The sequence below is a fragment of the Artemia sp. Qi Xiang Cuo genome, chromosome 15, assembly GCF_049724085.1.
Source record: "Artemia sp. Qi Xiang Cuo chromosome 15, ASM4972408v1, whole genome shotgun sequence".
NCBI lineage: Eukaryota > Metazoa > Arthropoda > Branchiopoda > Anostraca > Artemiidae > Artemia > Artemia sp. Qi Xiang Cuo.
In genome coordinates, this window is record NC_142808.1 from 53,566,236 (window position 1) to 53,590,521 (window position 24,286).

The window sequence follows — 24,286 nt, forward strand, 5'->3', positions numbered from 1 at the left end:
CAATCCCGCTTTCTAGGGCTATAATGAGAGAAAGGTTGAAAAGGCTAGGATACTTTCTGCGGATAGGGGATGACAGGTCGTCCTTGCCGGGCAACCGTCTAGGGCTAAACGAAAAGCACTTCGCCCCTGAATGGGGAGGGAGGATGTCGCAAGGAAAGATTCAAGGGAAATGGGAACTTCTTGGCTGGGTATAAAGAGGGAGCTTTTAAATAAATTGGGATGGAGGAGGAGTATGCGTAGCTATTCTGGACTCGGGCGGCTTGGTGTTACAGTGAGCTGTTAGTAGTAGTAGTTGTTAATCAATTTGTTCCCTAAGACAAGAGAAATTGATTTTCCAGCAACCTATGCTTTGAGCAACTCGAACTACAGATTAATTTTACTTGAATAAATAATTTTCCACCGGACACGTGGTACTTATTAAACCAGGCATAATTATATGTATATCCTAATTTTTTGCGAAAACAACACAATTTTTTTTTGTATAAAAATTAGCATACTTTGTGAAAATTCGTTTAGAGCCTTAATTGTAGAAAACTTTTTCATATGAATGACGCCACAAATACTTGGAATAGTTATAATAATTTGAAGATGAGCATCTTTGGTAAATATTTCATTAATCATATTACAATTTAATTTAATTTTCGATATTATAGAATAACTGGTCGATATAAATATGCAAAATATTCGCCAAATAAAATAAATGAAACTGGTTTAAAAAAAGTGTTATATTTTACTACCTTGAGTGTAGCATAGTGTATCTTATAAATTAGTTTTTTACCATCATCATTAGATCAAACATTCACAGGTACATTGCGGCAAAAGATAATTCTGTTTAAAACGTTGGGGGGCCTGTAAATCGGAAGTGTCCTTCAAAGTGGCCAATCGTTTTTTTTATACATGGCCTTGAAATACATACAAACGTACACATGAGCCTGCCCCCTCCCTAAGTCCCCATTCTTTACACCTGGATTTAACTTATGCTTTACTGAGAGTATGATCGAAATTTATATGCTGGAACTTAAGCGGATAGATTAGGGGGCGGAAGTCGTCCTCATATATAGGAATATTTCTCTCAATTTCGAGCCTCGCACTTTACTCTGAGCTGCTAATTCGATCAATCTTGCATAGTGGTCTACCAACGCTTGTTATTAAAAATGGGAAAGATCCCAAAACTTGCTCTTCATATCGGCCCATAACTGTTGCACCGGTTTTCAGTAAAATTTTCGATTCCTTAATATTGACTGCACCAGATTACTGATATTTGTACCTCACCATATTACCAGTCCGGCTTTAAAAAGGGTGCGAGTCCTGATCTTGTCCATTGTCTTATTGCAAACTTTTTGCTAAATTCTCATGAATCGGCTGCAATGCGGGATATGAAGTTAACGTTTTGTGATATATTTTGCGAAAAATGAAGTTCGACTCGGACGTTTCACGCACAAATCTTGTTTTCTGCTTCTAAGCGTCGTGTCGACTGTTCTACTATGTTTATTTTTCACCAAAATCAGCTTTATAGTTTTTATTCTTCTTAAAACCGACATTAAATTCCTGGCCACAAAACGATCTAAATAGTTCACTACTTCAAGGAAGAATTCGTATATTTCCCAAGGTGGTTCTATCGAACCTAACCTGACGCCATGACATCAAGAAATTCACGTTATCTGCTGCTAGAAGACAAGCGACAACGAGAATCAATATATAAAGGCCTGCCCATTGCCGGGCTACTATATATATGTTACCATGAATGTCCGAAATCTGCTTAATGTCAACATTCACCGGTGAATGTCCGAAATCTGCTTAATGTCGACATTCACCGGTGAATGTCCGAAATTCCTTTTGTTTAAATATGTTAAGAAGAAATGGGTTAAAAACCTAACCTGTCACCATCAAATTTTCCGTAAAAGTGAAAAATCTAACCAGCAAAGTTGACTAATTCTAAGGAGAAAAAAGGTATTTCGGAGTTTCACCATATGTTATATATATATATACATTTAAAATCGTTATATATATATATATATATATATATATATATATATATATATATATATATATATATATATATATATATATATGTATGTATATATATATATACGTTATGAATAACAAAATATCCTAATTTATTTCCAAATACAAGTAGACCTCTTACTTCTTTATTCACTTATAGCCTTTCTTAAATATATAAAAAGAAACATATAAATACACATACATAGTTAAAACTGTACTTCACTGTCTTTAACTCTTTCCTTGGCTAATCGGTCAAATCTGCTAATGACTTCGTCGACTGATTGCTCACCATGGACTATGTTATCTCGTGTACGAATATTGACGGTCCCAGATGCTTTCTCTCGTTCCCCGACAACTAAAGACAAAATGTAAATATCAACAAATTATAAATTAAAAAAAAACATCAAATTTTTGAAATTTTCCAATGAACTTGCTACTAAAGCGGCGAACAAATGCGTGTTTAGTTAGACTTGTTCTAAACAAACTTAGGAAACATACAATGACAGATAATGTTGAATTTTAAAATGAAGCAACATTTGCTTGACCACATAGTAACTTACATGGTAAATAGCTCCCGGAAATCTTTTCGCACTTTGCCTTTTTCAATATGCCTTCACTACCCACCACTTGGGTTTTAACAATGTAATTTTTGTGCCATTTTAATAGCCATAGGAAAAACCTAAACGAGACAATTTTACCTTGATATTAAAAGCAGCTACGTTGTATAAGTTTGTTCCCCAAATATTTCAAGGAAGATGGGCAGAAAAGAGCATGTGAGTTTTTTGCATCGCTTTTTATTTATTTTTACTTTCCAACAAAGTAGAAAATAAAAATTTGAAAAGCGGAACTTTGGAAAAATGATTACTGCTTTGGTAATCGGGTAATCGTTCTTTCGTACAAGTACACTTTTTAAATTCGTTTAGATTCTTCAAAAGTTTCGTTGTCTGTTGGATTGGAGGGGAGGGGGGGGGTTACTCAAAGATTTTTTTTCGGGTGGTTTTACACAAAAAACTGAAAAAACGCATACAAAAAACTTGGATTCATATTTAAGACACACATACATGTTTAGGAATGGAAGTCTTTCTAGAGGGCAATAACAGCATTTATCCTGGTTTCCGGTCTTTAAAATGAAATTACGTTTCTAAGATGTCTCCTTCAAAATCATAGAAGTTAGACTTGCGTAAATGTTAGACTTGCATGTTCACAAGTAAAATTCATTCAGAGTTCTAGAGTATAGAACTCTGTCTAGGGTTCAATATTCTAAAAATTAGAAAGCCTCTGTTACACAGCATTAATGATATTCGCTTAAAAGTGGCATTGACATGTACGTCTGGCTAAATTTTCATACTAAGACACACATACATGTTTTAGAATGAAAGTCTTTCTAGAGTTGCATGTGAACACTGCTTAATAGAATCAACGCATTTTTCGGTGCTTTTAAAGCACTCTGCAATCTTTTCTTCTTTAATAATTTTTTTAAAATCTCGATGAAGCTGTTGAGGAACACCTTCCACATCCTTTAAATAATGGGCATAGACACACATACAGGTTTTAGAATGGAAGTCTTTCTAGAGTTGCATGTGAACACTGCTTAATAGAATCAACGCAATTTTCGGTGCTTTTAAAGCACTCTGCAATCTTTTCTTCTTTAATAATTTTTTTAAAATCTCGATGAAGCTGTTGAGGAACACCTTCCACATCCTTTAAATAATGGGCATAGACACACATGCAGGTTTTAGAATGGAAGTCTTTCTAGAGTTGCATGTGAACACTGCTTAATAGAATCAACGCAATTTTCGGTGCTTTTAAAGCACTCTGCAATCTTTTCTTCTTTAATAATTTTTTTATAAATCTCGATGATGCTGTTGAGGAACACCTTCCACATCCTTTAAATAATGGGCACAGACACACATACATGTTTTAGAATGGAAGTCTTTCTAGAGTTGCATGTGAACACAGCTTAACAGAATCAACATAATTTTCGGTGCTTTTAGAGCACTCTGCAATCTTTACTTCTCTAATAATCTTTTTTCCAAGTTCTATGTACATAAGGTGTTTTCTACTCGCAAAGAAAAAACACAAAGAAGTTTCTAAAAATAATCCGCGCTTGGCTAAATGACTTATTTTAAGGTATTTTCGAAGACCACACTGCCGCACTGCTGCCACTCCATGACGTACAAATAACAGTTCAAACTGGGATAAATCCTTTTATTAGAAAGTGAAAAACAATGACGAAAATTCAGATCCGTCGGACGTGACGGATGACGGAGTGACCGTCATCAGCAGATAAACGGTCACAGTGTTTTTGATTGAATTATACAGTCTTGTCATCTTTTTTCACTGTCTAATAAAAGAATTTGTCCCTATTTGAACCGTTATTTGTACGATTTGTTTTTAATAAATTGTAATTGATTTATTATAATAATCTATTGAGATTTATTTAGTGTATTTATTGAATTTACCTCTGAATTTATTTATTAAAATAATATTACAATAATTAATATATAATGAATAATTATTTATTCATTATAGCTGCTACTTTCAATGACTATTATATTCTCAATTCTGTTTGTTATACATAGGTGTTTTCCTGTCGAAAAATATGCGCAAAATATAAGTCAGGGTTGAAAAGAATTCAGCTTCTGCAACAGAGTATGCAATGTGCTATATGTTTAAAAAATAATTCAGCTTTAAAAAGAATTCAGCTTCTGCACCAGAGTATGAAAAAGCATATGCCATATGTTTAAAAAAATAATTAAGCTATAAAAAGAATTCAGCTTCTGAACCAGAGTATGAAAAATCATATGCCAAAGATGTTGGAAGATATACATAACGAACATACCAAATCTATATATTGTGGTATTACAATTGAAAAATAACTAAAATTTATAGCTACTTCACTTTTTTTCATTTCCATTAATTGGAATATTTGCACTGATTTAAAAGCATTTTTTTTTATCAGCACAAAGGATAACACCGTGTAAACAAAGATTTGCCCAAATTTTAAAAATTATATTTTTTAAATGACTCTTACGAGCCCGTAACAAGAATTTTATTCGTCTTTAGAACCGGTGGCTTTATTACTTGGAAATTTTTGTTTTTAATACATAAATGTTTTGAACTTGAAACTGTATTTATTGATTTTTGTTGTTCTATCGCTTTTCTTTCAATATTGACATGGTTGCGCTGCTTAAAGCTAATGTGTTCAAAACATTCTATTAATGTATTTCCATGTACGGGAATATTGGAAAAATGAGTTTTTGACACCAAGATAGAGGAAGAGCTGTTTCAGGGGAATTCTGCAACGATAGTTTAATCAAAAAATAAGCTGTACGAAATGTGGTTTGATTATATTTTACAAATGAAGGATGGTAGATTGCCAAAGACCATTCTTTTGTCGACCCATTTGAGGCCAAACGAAAAGCAGGTCAGCCCCAGATGGGGGGGAGGTAGGCCATTGTTGAAGGAACTTTAGACTTTATGGAAGGGGGTATACGGTGAAGTTTTGAAAAGATTGGGGTGGATGATTTCCTACATTTTGAAAATCTAGAGAAGGGGGGAATCGCGCAGTTTGGTCATCTATTTAGCCTCACAGAAAAGAAGAAGTAAATAATAAATTAGATTATACAATACTTTCCGCTTCATTAAATCTAAAAATTTCTTTACACGGTCATCTCATGAGTGCCCGTCTCTTTGAATAGGGCATAAAAGGTTTCATCACATAATCATCATAATTTTCTCACGAGTACCCGTGACCTTAAATAGGGCCACACGTTTCCGCATATTTTACCAGAAAATGGAACAAGCGCTGGATAGTTCACCAAAAATTGGCACAAGACCAGCCTTCATAGGGGGTCCTTATACAGAAGCTTTGTTGGGATGCCAGGTTCTGCTGCAGGTAGTAGCAAGTAATTACTCTGTCATCCAAAACGTGTCCTAACCATCTCGACCTTTCTTTCAACCCCAACTAATAATACTTTCACACTTTTTTCTTTCAAAGTTGTAATTTCAGCAAAATGTTCAAAAGTTACGATGTTGGTTGTTTTCAATTAATTTTTTATCCATGCAAAACTTTATGAAGGACTTGACAAGGAAAGCAGTAGAGAACTAAGCGGCATTTTGTTATATTACTAGTGAGAGAGACAATAAAGCCGTCTTATTTCGATCTATATCTTCCTTTTTTCTTTTTAATTTATTTTTTTTTGCATTTTTACATCACAAAGTGGAATTTTATGAAGGACTAGCGGCATATCAGTATACTACTAGCAAATGATCCATCAAAGCCGGCTTATTTTGATTTATATCTTTACAAATATTTCACAATCTTTTCATACACATTTTAGCAAAAGATTTTTCTTAATAAAAGAACTATTGAATTCTATCAATAACTTTTTTTTGAAGTTTCGATTCAAACCATTACTTCCAATATTTTTGTAGATGTTGCCCTTTTTTCTTTTTAATTTCTGTTTTTTTTGTATTTTTCTATCATCAAGTGGAATTTTATGAAGGACTAGCGGCATATCAATATACTACTAGCAAATGAGCAAACAAAGCCGGCTTATTTTGATACTTCTCCTCACAAAGACAAGGTCATAATCCTTACCAAGGATGAAATTATGTTGACTTAGCTGGGCATTCCTGATTTTCTTGTTCATTGTATCTCCTGAATCCGTGTCCGCATGGCATCTAAAACCCGCACTCTTTATCCTCCTGGCAACCTGAAAGGACAAAAATACTAAAGGTAAAGAAAAGGTATCTATAGAATATACGTAGAGAAAAAAAGCTACAAATAAATGAAACATGCCAAAATTATTACAGAGAAGAGACGATAACTTTTTGGTTTTACTCAAATACATATTTACGTATTCTAATACATACAATTATACATCTAATACATCACATTCTGCTACATCTAATAAAAACAAGTAGATATTCTTGTATGTATTTGAAACATTTAATGTTTCAATCTAGTATGAAACATTACCCTCTTTGTTTTGCAGAATGAAGCAAATTACTATTTTTTCTTTCATTTTACACTCAATTGAGAATTTGCTGATTTTTTATTATTTGTTAACAAAAAAAAAAAAAAAAAAAAAAAAAAAAAAAAAAAAAAACAACAACCTTGAGAGGAAAAACAAGTTATTTCTTAGAATAAATAAATTTGTGACTTTCAATTTCGTTTTGCTATTTTAGAAACTTTGACTAAATTTTTTGGACTATTTGGCTGTCACTATTTTTCTAATTAATACCCAAATGCAAATTTTAAACTGGTCATTTTCGACCAGGGGCGCAAATTCGCGCCTTTATGTGAAAGGCAACATTTTTCTCAAGTTTTTAATGAAAAAACAAAAAGGGTGTTTTTCAAAATAAAGGGGGGCAATTTTTTCTCGTTTTTGTTTTTCAATGAAAATAGCAAAACAGGTATTTTTCAAAATCTAGAGGGATGAGAGCAATTACTCCCGTTTCCTACTGGCACCCTGCTTTATTGTTAAAAAACCTGTTTATTCAGTTGTAGCATTTTGAAGTGAGTTATTTTAAAAAAAAAATGGATTAAAGGAAAGGAATGAATTAAAGGAAATGGATTAAAGGAAAGAAAAATGGATTAAACGAAGAAAGGAAGGAAGAAAAGGAAGAAAATATTGATGATTCATAGTTATCATGTTATTAACTATGTTATCATTTAGAATAAATAATCCATAGCGCTAGCTCTGGTCAGTCAGGTTAGTCCCCAAAGCCAAAACATTCTTTTTAATTTATTTATCCGACATACTTTAGAGCGTATTTTTTAATTGTAAAAAAAAAAAAAAAAAAAAAAAAACGAATCAAGCTTAGGGGAGAAAAGCCAACAATCTATTATAGAAATGTATTTGTGACTTTCAATTTTGTTTGCTCTTTTCAAATAATACCTTTTTACTATCAATTTTCCTTTTGACCCCATCTGGTTAACTTTTAGTTGAAAAAAGTCAACGTTAATACTCAAGCGAGTACTCGAGGCGACATAAAAAAGAAGAAAAATGAGACCAAAAACAAAATAAACTGAGAAAAAAATCGCAAAAAAAGTTCAACGCTTTAAAAACTCGTTTGTGTTTTATTTATGTAATACACTTCAAAATAATTATATTTTTACTTTAACTCACCGTGTGTCAATACGCGAATCAGTCATTCAACATTCGTTAAGAAAAACTTCGAAGAAGTATTGTGTGGCAAAAAAAGTCGAAAATGAGTTTTCCTAACATCGAGATTAAGCTCTATTTGTCCTTTGGATATCCCAAAGGATATCCATCCCGATCAGGGATGGATATCCCTGATAACAGAGAGAATTTACTACGACAACGGTTTAGGAGATTCTCAATGTTACTCAAATTTGAGATTAAGCCAGCATCAGTCGAAACCAAACCCGTACAACAGCGGGGTCAATTCACGAAACTTTAAGGGGGAGGGATGGTTTTTCTCCAAAATCTAAGGTGAAGCCATTCTTTCGATAAAGATGCTAAAAAAGGTATTCTTAGAGAAAACACCACAAACAAGATATTTTTCCAAATCTGGGGGAGGGGATACAAAAATATAGGCAGAGGTAACAGCTGTGCCTTAACTTCATCTGTTCCTATTTGGTGAATTATAAGCCAATCCTTTAGTTCATGCATATTCTAATCTTTATATTTATATTCGAATAGATTCGAAAAGTACCACTTCTATAACGTGACTAAATCTTCTATATGAAATTCAAAACCAATCAAAGAATCAAAAAGCTTTTGAATATCATAGTCTTTGACAAGTCATCTCTGTACACTGTGCTAAAAAAAACTTTGCTGTTTATTAATTAATTCTAAGTTAAGAAAGATCTGAAAAGGACTGAGGCTCCAGTCTCCCCACCAGGGACATTACGTTAACAATCTCTAGTAATAATCAAGAACTTGAATTCGAACTAACCTCAACAGCGTAGTCGTCAAAAGGGGGGCCAACAGGAACAACAACACACTGTCTCGGAGAGAGCCAGAAGGGCCACTTGCCAGCATAAGATTCAGTTAAAACAGCTATCATTCTTTCGACAGATCCAAGAATTGCTCTGTGAATAATCACCGGGGTTGTTTTCTCGCCAGATTCTCTAATGGAGGAAAAGAGGTGAGAATTAATGAGGGAAGGATATTATTAAACTGCTCCTTACTAAAGAAACCGGAGGATTAATCTACATCGGAGGATTCAAATTTGAACAGACAAATTACACCAAAAATCGAAGAACTTATCATGACTCATGAAATTATGACAATCAAAGCATTATGACTTCAACGAATTTCAACCAGGAGTCCACGTGAAATTCGTTCAAGTCTAGATGTTAGGGCTGTTTAGAAGTAAAAAAAATTAGTTCTAGACAAAAATTTAGCTCGTATTCTAATATAAGTTCCTCGTTTATACTTTATTTCGTGTTGCGCTGAGGATGACCCTTGGACGTAGGGCCGAAATATCCATTTAAAGTTTGGAATTCAACTATCTTTAGAAAAAATTTTCCTATTGTTTCTACTTGTAGTTTTTTGTTCGATGTGAGGGACTGTAACTTTCCTGTATGGGGTTTTTGACAATGGCGATTCCAATGTTACATTTTTCATTCCGATCCGACAAAAACTTCGAGCGTTTTCAGGCTATCTTTAGAATTTCCCAAAAATTGATTTCGCAACACTCTTTTACCAATAAATTTTTGGATGTGGGCCACGGTTTGTTCTTTATTAGGTTGCCTCTATCACTGAAACCATGCAAGGAAAGAACGAGAAGGGGCAAAGACCCCCCCCCCTAAAAAGCAGAAACATTGGAGAGCTTTGACTTAAAAATACACTTTTATGTACCCCCCTCCAAAGGTTTGGAGCTGCGTGCACAAGATGGAAAGGAAATTTCTCCAGTTTCTTTGGTACCTTTGGAGAAATTGGGAAATGGAACTTTTTAAAGATACAAAGTTGATAGGGCGGGGCTGAAAAAATGGTACGGAAACCAGTCAATTTTTAGAAGAAAGACATACAGAAGTTTTGATTCTTTGTTGACATAGTGTAGCAATGTTTCTAGTGTTTGGTGTTTCTGGTGTAAAGATGATTCAATGTTTCTGGTGCAGCAATGCATACAATTTTAAGAAAAAGACATAATGGATTTTTTGTTTCTTTGATGGTACAGTGTAGCAATGTTTCTAGTGTTTGGTGTTTCTGGTATAGCGATACTCCATTTCTGGTGTAGCAATGCATGCAATTTTATTGGCCTTGTGTTTTAAATAATTTGTTCAACATTAGAAAAAACAGCTGATGCTTGTTTGTGCACAAACAAAAGTAGAATCATGTTTTTGATGCCACTTTGACAAAGTTCATTCTGCATCCAAATTTAAGGACACGATCTTAATAAAAACTGACAAACTTAACGCAATAATATTAATAAAAACATATTACTAAAACACCCTTAATAAAATATGTTTTTAATAAAATATTAATAAATATTTAATAAATAATTAAATAAATTAATAAATAATTAATAAATTAATAATTAATAAATTAATAAAATAATAAAAATTAATAATTAGTAAAATAATAAAATAATAAAAATTAATAAAACTAATAAAATATGTTATTAATAAAATAAAACATTAATAAAATATAATAAATTAAAATTAATAAAAAAACAATTAATAAAAACAGAGAAACTTAAGGACACAAGTTTATAAGCTAAATAATCCTCGACAGTCTAAAATGGCACTAATGAATAATAACGCTCAAGACAGTTATGTCAATTAGGAGAGCGGGGCAAAACGTATTTTTTCAAAATTTAAGGGGGAGATTCTGCTGTTTTTTTACTTTATTTTTTAAAGAAAATATCGTGATTTTTTTTTTTTTTTTTTTTACAGAAAATTCAACAAGGGACATTTTTCAAGATCTGGGGGAGGGGGGAAAGGGGAGTAAAAATTTCTATATAAGAAACATGGATGAAAATCAGAAAAAAGCTAAAAACGGATGACACTAAACAGGAAAGTAGGTGTAGCTTCCCTTTGAAGGTGTAGTTGTCTTCGGAATTAACGAATTTTACGGAGGAGCAGATTTGTCAAGTCCTACAAGTTCGGCTTATTCTATTTCCACTGTTCAGTGGCAACACTGACGAGAATATGCTACTGCCCTAAAAGCTTTATAATGCAGAAACAATCAAAAGAAAAAAAAACTTCGAAAGTCACAGTTTTCAGATAGACCTAAGGTGGGAAGGGGGAAATCTTTTTTTATTTTCATGTCCTTGTTAATTCTATAGCTGAATCAAACTGATTACTGAAATACAGCCAAAGAGGAAAAACAGAAAGAAGTCCGACAAATAAAGGAAATAAAGGAAAGAAAACCTACGCAATATTTGGACTAAAACCAACAGGCAACTGGAAATTGACATAAACAGCGGTACAATGATACGGTCCTTTCAATGAGTCCACATTTGTTATATTAATTTTAATGGTGACATCAACTCCTCTATAACATTTTTTTAAATTTTTTTATTAATATCTTTAAGTCTAGGCTTTTCAGTTCAAGGTTTATATGACTCGCATGATTTAATCATACCTACGTCAAATTTATTATTGATACGCAGCCAAAGAGGAAAAGTAGAAAAAAGACCGGAAAATAAAGAAACTATAAAAAAAAACTTACGCAATATAGCTTAGATTAACCCAGATTGGCACCTGGACATCAAGCTGAATAATTTTGAATAATCCAGTTGAATTAAGCTAAATAACCACTTCAAATTAATCGCTTAAAAGCAGCCAAAGAAGAAACACACAAAGAAAACTGAGAAATAAAAAAAAACTTACGCAATATAGCTTAGATTAAATCGGATTGGCAACTGGAAATCAAGCTGAATAGTGGCACACTGGTGTGGCCTTTTCAGTGCATCCATAATTGTAATATCGATTTTCGGCCCATAGAAAGCACCATCACCGGGGTCTTCTTTCCACGCTTCTCCAAACTCATCCAAACTTTCAGCAAGTTGCTAATACAATAGGAAATATATTTGTGAAAAATCGGAAAAGTTAGTAAAAACTAAAATACAGGGTTGTCAGGTCAGTAAGTTTAAAAGCAATAAATGAAACAATTCCTGTCCCTTATTACATCAAAGGCACCTTGACCGTCCAAAATAAAAAATACTACTAGGTCGACAAAACAGATCCTGCTACTAGGTCTTTCTATTAGAAAAATTAGCAGGATTTCTAGAACCCAGGTGTTTTTAAAGGGCCCTCCTTTGCGTATAAGCCCCCTCGCAAAAGACCCTTAGGAAAATATTGGACTTCGTCTACGTGCACTTGGTTCAAAACTATAATTTCCCGGGTTCTGATTAGGATTTTCCAGGGATTTCCAACTTGCCCTCCCCGATGGCTTTTTTGTTACTTTCATTGAACAAACTGAAAAATGGCCTTTTTTGGTACTTTTGATGAAAAAGACTGAAAAATCAATAAAATTGCCCCCATAGATTTAAAAAAATGACACCACTGACAGGTTGACAGAAGTGTACATTGCTTGGTTATCAGCAGGGGCGTAGCTCCAGCATTTTATTGCGGGTGGAGGGCAAGAAGGGTCTCCATCCGAAGAGTCAAGGGGCATGGACTATATAATAATTTTTTCTCCAAATAATTTGAGGAGGGGGGGGCAACTTCCCTCCCCCCAAAACGACGCCACTGGTTATCAGAGAGTTTAAGATTCGCCGTCACAACGCCGTTTCCCCTCTGAAGTCAGTCATATTCAGGACATTTAATTGGTTACACTGCAATTTTTCTTATACAATTAATATACAGATTTTGAATAACTGACTGAAAGATAAAGAGAGAAATAAACGAAATAAATAATCATGTTCCAACACAGTAGTTACTTAGATGTCTCAGTAGCAAGCACGTCATTTCTAAAAACAGACTCCCTCAAACTCCCTAACTTCTTGAACCTAGCATTTCATAAAGGAATTTAGTCCCAATATCCTCAGTCAAGTTTTCGCAAGTAGTTTTTCAGCTGCCCCGACAATATCCCACCCGGGACTTGTACTCTGATTTTGGCATTATCCCTTTTGAACAAATCATCAAAATATCAAATCTATCCCGTGTATACTCCACTTACCATTAAAATCTTCTTCCCCAATTATTATCTTATTTTAATTGTAACAATTCTGAAGGCCTCTGTCTCTATTCATCCAACCGTTCCTTCATTGTCCCCAAGTGTGTCTAGTTCCGCCCAGCGATCCCCCATTTATAAATCTATACTTCAATGGAATATATACCCTCCAGTGTCAAGCTATCCACAAGTTTTCGTACGCTGTATAACAATGTTAATAAACTTTGATATTATAATTCTCTAAATTTTTAATCAATTTGCTTTCTTTCTTTTCAATTTGTTTTCTCTTTCTTTTTTCTTTTTTTTCTCTCTTCATTGTAAAATTTTTTGTTGTTATGGTCCTCAGCAAGTTCGCTTCCAAGATCTTTATTATTATTGGTGTTGTTTTAATTTTATTTGAATAAATTGAATTGAAGGCTCTCAAACTTTTTTATCCTTCCACCAATATGGGTAAAACATTTACCATCACCAACAACTATATGGTAACTACAGCAATACATAAACAACACCTATATTTTGAAAAAATTATTTTCTAAGCCTTTGTTAAAAAAATAAAACAAAAAAAATCGAAAATCAAGGAATTTTTTGTGTACCTTTTCGTTTTGTATTTTCAACTTTGCTTCAGTTTTTATGTTATGCAAACAACTTTTAAGGGCTTTTGATGTCTTTTTCAGAATCTATTTCTGAATCATAATCTACAGGTGTTTATCTTGGTATAAAAAGTCATTACTAATTGGGTAACTTGAAAAACCAAGCACTCCACATTTATCTACAACCGCCTCCATGAATACGTCATTCTACTAAAACCATCTATTTAATTCCTTCAAGCAAAGGTTCAAAAGACGCATACAATGTGAGCATGAAATTTGACTAAGAATTAGTGGTATATTAAATGTTATTAATTGTAATTATATTATTATAATTACAATATTATTATTAATTATAATATTAGCGGTATATTTAATGTACAACACATTATATCTTATAGAAAGAGCTCCCACTATCCTCAAAATTCCGGGGAGACTTCAGAAAACTTTGTTTTCTACAGGGAGTACAGAAAAAAAAAAAAACTGAACAAACAAATATTATATTTAATGTAATATATTCAATACAAATATATGATATATTTTAAAGTCGATTAGTTTAAGATCAAAACTTAGGGTGTTTGAGGCTACAGTGATGAAAGTTGCAGTTAGAGCGAAAGGTTTGTCAACGAACATACAAGTTATTAAAGCGCAAAAGCTAAAAACCATTAAAAACACACACACAAAAAGAACTCGACACTAAGCTTTGCGAATAGCGATGCGACCTGAACTAAACCGGTGTCAGGTTTGAAAGTTTCACAGCCACTTTTCTGGGGAACTGGAGTCTTAAGAGGGACAATGGAAGGAAGCTCCGGTAGATGGGATGGAGAGTTGAGCCGAATCTCATGCAGAGTTTAGTCAAAATTAAGGTAGATAATCTTTCATTGTACAGAAAATACTCCATCCATACCCTTTTTCTCAGAATGCTTGCTTTGATTTGTAAATGCTTATTTCAACTTTATTTATATATTTTTTATATTGCTCAAGTTTGAGGGAAGTAAATAAATTAATAGAGTCCAACCCAGTCAACTGAGTCAAGACCACAGCTTTTATGCAGTTTGTCCTAGAAATGCGAGTTTCTTTCGTTTTTCTTATTGTTTTTTCTTTGTATAGGCCTAGCGTTTGTACTTTTTCTCATCTTTGTATGTGACTTCATTTTTTTAAGATGGTATTTAGTATTGATTTTTTTTTTTTTATGCTGACAAAGATTTCCAATTGCGGAGCCGAAATATTCTGACTTTCGCTATTATTTATATATACTTATATTAAAATACATTGTATATTATATTATATAAGTATACTATAAATATTTAGTATATATAAATATATGTATATTATATATATAGAAACATAAACAAAAGTTTTATTTTTGTTTTGGAAAGTTCCTTGTCTTACTAAATGTTTTGAACTTTTTTGAACACGTTCGTCTTTTAGTTGTTAGAAATTAAATTTCAGATATAGCATATTAATTATATTATATTTTAATCATTAGAAAGGCTGCTGTTATAGCCCGGGCTAATTAAAAAGCTGACTTTTCAAATCTAGTGTTTTTCAAAATCATTTTTAACGTTATTAATTAATTCATTTTTTTTTTGCTAAGTAAATTCTAAGTTCTTCGTTTATTGCCTAATAAATTCTCATTTTTAATTTTTTGTATTGTAAATTCTCACCTTTCCATTTTGCTAATTATACTTTCCCCTTTTCCTAATTAAATTTTCATATCACTTTTTACAGCGTAAATTCTCACTTTTCCATTTTTGTTTATTCCCATTTATCCTAATTAAATCTCACTTCACTTTTTACAGGATAAATTCTCACTTTTTATTTTTGTAGAATGAATTCTTAATTTTCCATCTTTTTCTGAAACGATTTTTAATTTTTTGCCGAGCTAATTCTCTTTTTTTCTGCTGAGTAAATTCCCAATTAAAAATTTTTTTTGACTCAGTAAATTCTCAGCTCTATATTATTACTTTTTAAAAAGAACCCCCAAAATTCCGGTAATTATGGATCTGCAATTAAATCAACTGTAGTTAAAAAAGGAGCCCCGATTCAATTGGTTAAGGTAATCCATAAATCCGCAGAACCTGAACCTGATGGTAATCCATAAATCCGCAGAACCTGATGATGACCTACCTTCTCAGCTTCATTCCAAGTCTCTATCTTGCCTAAGAATTTCTCTGGCCTAGTGGACAGCTTGAGCTGAAACGTAAAACCAAAAACGGAGTAGACATACTTCAAAAATTCTAGAGCCCCCTTAATCTCACTTCGGATCTGATCCATGGTACAGAAGATGTGCGCATCGTCTTGCTGGAAACGTCTAACACGAGTGAGGCCCGTGAGCGCGCCAGAAAGCTCATTTCTATGAAGTACACCAAAATCGGCTAAGCGCAAGGGCAGCTCCCTCCAACTTCTTGGTCTATGATCAAAAATTAGGCTAAAAAGTAAAGAAAATCATTAACGTATAGACAATGAGAGAGGAAAAGAGAAAAAAGAGAGAGGAGAAAATGATAGATGTGATCCTTAAAGGGGGAAAGAAGAGAAAAATAGCAAGTACGAAAGAAAGAAAGAGCAAACACGATGATTAATATGTAGACATTCAGAGAGAAGAACAAAGAGGGATAGAGAGGACGGATTTTTAAGGGGAGAAGGAGGAAAAGGAAAAAGAAATAGCAAGACAAAGAGAAAAATCAAATAAAATGAATGATTAATGATTCTTGGTCTATGATCAAAAATTGGGCTAAAAAGTAAAGAAAATCATTAATGTATACACAATGAGAAAGGAAAAGACAAAAAAGAGAGAGGAGAAAATGATAGATAGAATTCTCAAAGGGGAAAATGAGGGGAAAATAGCAAGGACGAAAGTAAGAAAAAGCAAACACAGTAATTAATGTACAGACATTGAGAGAGAGGAACAAAGAGGAATAGAGAGGACGGAAAGATAGAGAATGATAGAGATGATTTTTAAGGGGAGAAGGATGACAAGGAAAAAGAAATAACAAGGCAAAGAGAAAAAACCAAATAAAATGAATGATTAATGATTAAGGGCAGCTCCAACTTCTTGGTCTATGATCAAAAATTAGGTATAAAAAGTAAAGAAAATCATTATTGTAATCGACATTGAGAGAGGAAAAGAGAAAAAAAGAGAGAGGAGAAAATGATAGATACAATTCTTAAAGGGGGAAAGGAGGGGAAAATAGCAAGGACGAAAGAAAGAAAAAGCAAACACGATAATTAATATATAGACATTGAGAGAGAGGAACAAAGAGGAATAGAGAGGACGGAAATACAGAGAATCAGAGATGATTTGAAGGGGAGAAGGATGACAAGGATAAAGAAATAACACGGCAAAGAGAAAAATAAAATAGAATGAATGATTAATGAATACAAAATGAGGGAGATGAATAGAGAGGGGTGAGAGAGAGAGAGAGGGAGAGAGAGGAGAGAAAGATAGCGAATGATCAGAGAGACTGGGAGACGTGGAGAGACACGAGGACAGAGAAGGGCGATAGAAATACTGTGTGAAAGGAGAAAAGGGAGGAAAAATAGCAAGGCGAATAGAAAAAAATAAATAAACGCGGGAAAGAGATGATGGAGAAATAGAGAGGGGGTACTGGGATAGAGGGAATGGAGAGATAGAGGGAGACATGGAGAAAAGAAAATGGAGAGAGATATAGAGTGAAAGAGGAAAAGGAGGTAGAGAGAGCAAGGAAAAGAGAAAAGATAAAGTAAACACCGGAGAGAGACATAGGGGAAGAGAGGGTGGAGAGAGATAAAAAAGAGTAAAAGAGGAAAAGGAGGGAAAAATAGCAAAGCAAAGAAAAAAAGTAAAGAGAAAATTTCCTGAAAAAGCTCATACGGAAAGAATAGTTGAACTAGTTGAAATTTAAGTTTTGGGATTTTTTTTTTTTAATATTATACCAGTCAGACAGAAAGGGAGTTACGACGAAGAGGAGTAAAAAGACCAGACAAAAAATTGAAAACCTTTCGTGGTAACGTACAATAGACAGTGTGTACTCGATTGGCATAAAAAAAAAGAAAAAAAAAGAAAAAAAAAAAGAAAGGAAAGTAAAGAAAAATCCCTTTTCGGAAATTTCATTTTGTAATAAATTCCAACTTTCCAAGGGAAAAAAACCTAACAGGGAATGCTGCGTAATTTGATAGCTCATATAAGCAAGAAAATTTCTACACACATTCACATTTATCACCTGTTCCCTATTTATCACCTCCTGAAATCATTTTTCGGTTTATACGAGCTAAACTTAGAGCAGTTTTTTTTTAATTCAGTCCTGATTATTCCGTTCCCTGGGGGGTCTTCTGGGACTATTAAAAAGAACATATCCAGGGAAATTTACTTTGTTTAATATTTTGTCGCTATTTCCCAAAATTTAAGTGAGATTAATTTACTATTTAAAATACATCCTTCAGGATAGTTTTATATATCCTAAAGGATAGTTTTAATATTTAAAATGCATCTGTCAGGATATAGTTTTATATATCCCAAAGGATAATTTTAATGTTTAAAATACATCCTACAGGATATAGTTTTATATAACCTAAAGGATAATTTTAATATTTAAATGCATCCTTCAGGATATAGTTTTATATATCCTAAAGGATAATTTTAATATTTAAAATGCATCCTTCAGGATATAGTTTTATATATCCTAAAGGATACTTTTAATATTTAATATGCATCCTTCAGGATATAGTTTTATGTATCCTAAAGGATAATTTTTCTATAATATTTTCTTTAGGATTATAAACCCTTGACCAAAACTCTAAAAAACATCATATTAGAAATTTTTTTTACCCCTTTGGACTTAGGTATATTCATATCTGAAAAACCTGATTTTCTATTTATTTTTTTCAAAATTATTTATTTAGCACAAAATTACATTTTCCTCATCGTTTACATTGAGCATTTTGACGGTTACGATGGGATAGATTAGGATGGAGGAGGAATGTGCGTAGCTGTGTTGGCCTGATGATTTTGGGTGCTGCGATGAGTCGTTAGTGATAGTAGTAGAATACTGAACAGTGAAAACAATAAACTGAATCTAACAACGATTTTTGGCCATAAAAATTCGAACATTAACATCCCGTTGATTCCCAAAGACAAGAACACTTTTAAAAGAAAACTACACCTCAATCGACCCCAAATTAACCCACTTAGCCCGACACTGAAATAGCCTAAAAATTCATATTCACCCCTTCGGGGCGAATATGTAATGGTGATAGTGGATATGTGATATGAATTTTCCGAAATAAATACTTTATCTAATCGTAAAGAAGTGAAACAATTACAACGAAAACCATTGTCGCTGGAGAGGAACGGGCTTTACAATTCCTACTCACTTGTCACTACCCGTGATAGCGGAGAACTCCCCGAAAAAAGGAGCTTTGAACATATATATATCTCTATTATATATATATATATATCATATATATATATATATATATATATATATATATATATATATATATATATATATATATATATATATATATATATATATATATATATATATATATATATATATATATATATACGCAAAAAATCTGGAAGGGAAGAGCAAAACTGAAACTTGTGGCAAACCAAACTTACTGCTTTGTAGATATATAATATATTGTAGATATATTCAAAATATATCTACAAAACTAGGTTAAATAAACTAGCCCGTGATGCTTCCACATATTGTAGATTTCTGAAAATTAGTAGTTTAATTGAAGACCAGTACTGAATCAAAAACAGAATTGGAAGCAGAAAACCCTTAAGTAGCCATCAGAAAATAAAAGAATTGGTTCTCTTAGAAGTTAAGTCTTATTTCTCTTAGAAGCAGAAATGTCCTTGAAGTAGCATCCATAAACTAAAAGACAAATTTACATGACTTTCAATAGTCCTTCAGCCATCAAGATATTGATAACTTGTAGCAACCAAATTAAATATTCCAAAAAGCTCAAACAAATTTTTCAAAAAAAGGAGACATGTCTCTGCTGCACACTTTTTTGAAAAAAAAATTCAAAAGAATTTTCTTTGACTTTCGACATGGAGGGCTCACAAATCTCCACTCAAAGGTTTTTTGTCTTAAGGGTGCACTTTCACTTCGATCAGTCGCCATTTTTTTTTTTTTTGGGGGGGGGGGGGGGGGTCAAGCAATATTTCCCACAAATTTGTTTTTACAATAAACTTTTACTACTAAAATAAATCCAAACAATAGTTTCCATTTTTGAATCATCTTTCCTGTTCCAAATTCCTGTCAACAGACACTATTTTTTTTTCAAAGCACGCATTTAAACTTTCGGTTACTACTCCCTGTGGTTCAACCATGAAAAAGGAATTCCCAATTTTCCTAACCTTTTAAGATGTATTTCCATTTAACATTGGCAGAATTAGTAACTTCCATTTAACCAATCCCAAAAATCAGATTTCATTTTCATTGTCCTTGGTATTCGAGAAATTTTTGACACGTACATACAACAAAAATATTTCTTTTCCTCCAATGATAATTAAAAAAAACGAAGAAAAGGCGGTATGAACAAGCACGGCATGACGCAGTCTCAACCCCGACCTCTTGAAAAAACATCTGATTCCCAAGAGGAGAATTGTCTTTGGTGTAAGCGTGACAGTGACACTAAAGCCTCTTGGCACAAAATCCCCTCTTGTTGATCTTGCATATTTTATAACTTCATCCCTTTTCGACGTAATACCTTAATTTAAATACTATTTTCCCAGACCACACTGCCTTCCAATGACTAACAAACAAACGTTCTAATGGGAACAAGTCCATTCATTAAACAGTAAAACCTTCATTAGAAATACAACTTATTATTCAGACAATATTAAAGAAGAAAATTCACAACTCAAGACTTTGAATGCACCTAGTTATTGAACTTTCTCAGACAAATCTAGCGAATGAACCGGAAGTCATTATTTTGCTCTGTATAAATATTTTAGTTTTAATTGTAATTCTCTAGTATTTCTGCTGATGACGATTGTTGCATATGAGGTCGAAATATCCAGACTTCTGTATCTGTTTTTACTGTTTGATAAATGGACTTGTCCCCATTTGAACGTTTATATGTTCAAAACTCGATCCATTTTCGTGTTTTTCAAAATTAAGACTGTAGCATTAACTATTGGCGTGTTCCCGGTCGGACGAAAAGTTAATAATATTTAATAAATATTTAATATTTCGTTCCAGGTGAGAGCGAATTAACAGCTGGAATGATCGAAAATTAAATTCTTATTAAATCTTGAATTAAATTTTTGTGAATATGGTTAACTAGCGTCTTTACTGAATTAACTTCTGTACATTCATCATCAAAGTGGGAAAAATGGAGGCAAATGACCAATCTAATAGTAATTAATGAAATCAAAACTCATATTTTTCATATTTTAATCATTGCTCATTAAAATTACTCGTGTTTTAATAATAAATTACAATACATATTAAGGCATTAGTTAATAAACAGTTCCAGGTTGGCATTTAATTCGTATTAAATTTGAAATAAATACGAATTAAATTGCAATTTCCACCTGGAACACACTCTATATTTTGCCAATATTGGCAAATTTCCTCCAATATTCGAGCTTGCCAAAGCAAATGATGTCTTGTGTTTTAATAAAAATCTATAAAATGATATCTGTGTTTAATATAAAATCTACATAATAAACTTCTATATAATAATAATAAACTTCTATATAATATAAACTTGTATATACTAATTCTATATTCTAAACTTCTATATAATAATAAACTTCTATATAATATAATAATAAATCTATATAATAAACTTCTATAATAAAAACTTATCTTACCAGTGGGAAGGACAGTTCATTGGTTTCAGAGCAAATTTGTCTTTCTCAACATCAAAGGAGAACATATTGTCAGCATAATGTTCCCAATGCCCAGAGGTCTGCCACAACTTTGAACTATAAATGTTGGGAGTTATCACCTCCTCAAACCCCCGCTTCTCGTACTCACTTCTGATGAATTGAATCAGAGTGTTGTAAATAAATGCCCCATGAGGGGTGAAAAAGCAGGAGCCTGGACTCAATTCATGAAAGAAATATAAATCTTGCTCCTAAGAAGACAAGAAGAAAGTATTAACAGGTACCTATGTATTATTTTTTCTTGGTGGTGGTGGGGGGGGAATAATGAAGAAACAATTTATTTGATAAGAAGTACCGAAAAAAACAGGCAAATCTTTTGCAGGCTTGTTTAGTTTTAGTTTATTCTAGGCTAGTTCAGTTTTGAGAATGGACTCAGACATGAAAGAAATATAATTTTTCCTTCTATAATTTATGAAAGAAATATAATTCGTTTCATTCGTAATTATAGTCTCTTTTTCCATCTCTCCCCTTTTTTTTTTATCTAAGATACACCATCTCCGTACTTAGAATGAAAAAAAAAATCTTATTTCCCTCTCACTCTCTTTTCTCTCTTGGTTTTTGGCTAAGCCACGCTTTAATCTGTGTATATCTAGATTATTATTGCTCTAAATAAATAAACTTTTCCTACAGGCTGCTATTTGTGGACGTTATACACACAACGAAACGTTATATTAGAGACTTGATGGCAGTGGAAGAATTTTTTGGATTTTTTTCTATCCAAAAATGAGAAGACAACTTATTTTTATTAACAGGCACGTACGCAAAACTTACTTTCGGAGGGAGGGCAATATTGAAAAACAAATTATTTTATTAGAAATGCCGAGTAATCCAGGAAAAATTAGGGTTTCGGGAAGAGGGGGCAGTCTGGATGCCCCCTCTGGGGCATCCAGGCACAGAAACATCCCAAATTGACTGAAAAGTTTTAGCCGCTAATTACTAAATAATGCATGATGTTATGAATAAATAAATACGACGACAACGTGCGAGGTTTTGAATTTTGTAGGTTTTACAAAATCCATATTAAAATATACTTAATAAACAAAGCATTCTTTCCGCTCGTACATGAATAGCAAAAACAATTATTTTATTATAGCGTCAAAATACTAGAATGACAATTAGATATGGTATAAGAAAAAAAAGAAGACCAAACAAAAGAAAAATATTCTGGCCGTAAAAAAAATAAATAATATGTAGTTTTGAATTTTAAAGTTTGACAAACTCCATATTAAAATATACAAAATAAACTAAGCATTCTGTATACTCATACGAAAATCGTAAGAAATTGTCTTAGATTTTGGCGTCAAAATACTTGGATGACAATAAGACATGATATAAAAAAATCTATAAAAACGACCAAATAGATGAAACACATTTTGACCATTAAATAACATATAGGCCTAACGCAAGAAATCTTGAAATTTTTGAAGTCTAACTAGCTCAATTTGGACATTTACTTTATAGCTAAGGCTCAAACTCAAAAATAAATTGTTTTAAATACATTTTTTTTAGCTTCAAAATACTTGAATAACAAAGAAACTTGGCAAAAGAAAATTTTCAATCTTTTTGTTTCACTGTAGCTTTAGAAAGGCCAAGCCCAGAAATACATTTAATTGATTATTATTTTTAATTATCAAATATTTTAATAGTTTTAAGAAGTATTTTTGTGAAGTTTAGCATAATATATTCAAAATTTTAATCAGGTGTTTTTTATTAGATTTAAACACACTTTTCTTTATAATTTATTTTTTTCAAAAACAATTTGCATTATTTTATTTTTTGGAACAATAAAAACTTTAAATTTTGTTGCATAAATACTATGCATAAAAGAGATCAGAATTTGAAAGAGGCATTGATGGCCAGGTCGCAACAATAATTCCGGGTTTGACTAATTATTAGTGTTTTTCAGCGATTTAGTTTTATTTTATTAAGTGATTTCATTTTCTGACAAGAGATTTGAATTTGAACCTGATGATGACTGGCATAGGTCCCGTTGAATTATACTTTAACAAAATCAAGACCTAACATCCATAGCTTAGGTAAGCTCATTACCATATACCATTATTATGTAAAAGAGTCAGGTATCTCTGAGAATATTTAAACATACTGATGAGAACAACAGCTTCCATAGTTTTCCTGATATGAGTTAAACTTTTTTTCGTAAATAAGGGCTGTTGAAATGAGAAAGAATTTAGCAAATCATACCCTTCCAAGTTTCCTATGATCTCGTTTAGCGGCTTCTTCTTGTAACTTCTTCCATTCCTTTAGCTGCTTGGAATCAGGAAACGAAATTCCATATACTCTCTGCAGAGATTCTGCATCCTGCTTTCCTTCCCAATAAGAGGATGAGTTCTTCGTAATGTTAAATGCTTTAATTTTTCCGGTATGCCTCACATGGGGGCCCATACACAGATCAATCAGGGGACCACATCGGTACACAGTGGTGGTTGGTGACTTGACTTTCTCATTTAAGATACGTACTTTGAACTGATTATACTAAAAATGGGATAAATAAGTAATGAAACTGAAAAATCTAGTTTGTGATATTTTGACTACGGGAATCCAGAAGAAACTAAGTTTCGAAACAAAAATTTAATTGAAGAACAGAAAATCTAAAAAAGAATAGGCTGCAGGAACGGGGGGGGGGGGGGTCAATTCATGAAAATGTAGGGAGTGAAAATATTTTTTCTTTTTTGTTTATTAATGAA

General features: G+C 32.6%; 1 protein-coding gene across 4 annotated transcripts in view; it reads right to left on the reverse strand.

Annotated features, from left to right (window-relative positions):
* Positions 1-2,136: 2,136 nt before the first annotated feature.
* ThrRS (threonine--tRNA ligase) overlaps positions 2,137-24,286 on the reverse strand; it is a 69,790-nt gene continuing 47,640 nt past the window's right edge. For all 4 annotated transcript variants that reach the window (XM_089100894.1, XM_089100895.1, XM_089100892.1 and 1 more), the window contains 7 exons: positions 23,784-24,074; positions 21,507-21,772; positions 15,821-16,121; positions 11,819-11,997; positions 8,935-9,109; positions 6,608-6,722; positions 2,137-2,359 (listed from right to left, as the gene is read on the reverse strand). In XM_089100894.1, coding sequence (XP_088957020.1) covers positions 2,211-2,359; positions 6,608-6,722; positions 8,935-9,109; positions 11,819-11,997; positions 15,821-16,121; positions 21,507-21,772; positions 23,784-24,074 — 1,476 coding nt within the window. In that variant the 3' untranslated portion in view covers positions 2,137-2,210. The remainder of the gene's footprint in view (positions 2,360-6,607; positions 6,723-8,934; positions 9,110-11,818; positions 11,998-15,820; positions 16,122-21,506; positions 21,773-23,783; positions 24,075-24,286) is intronic.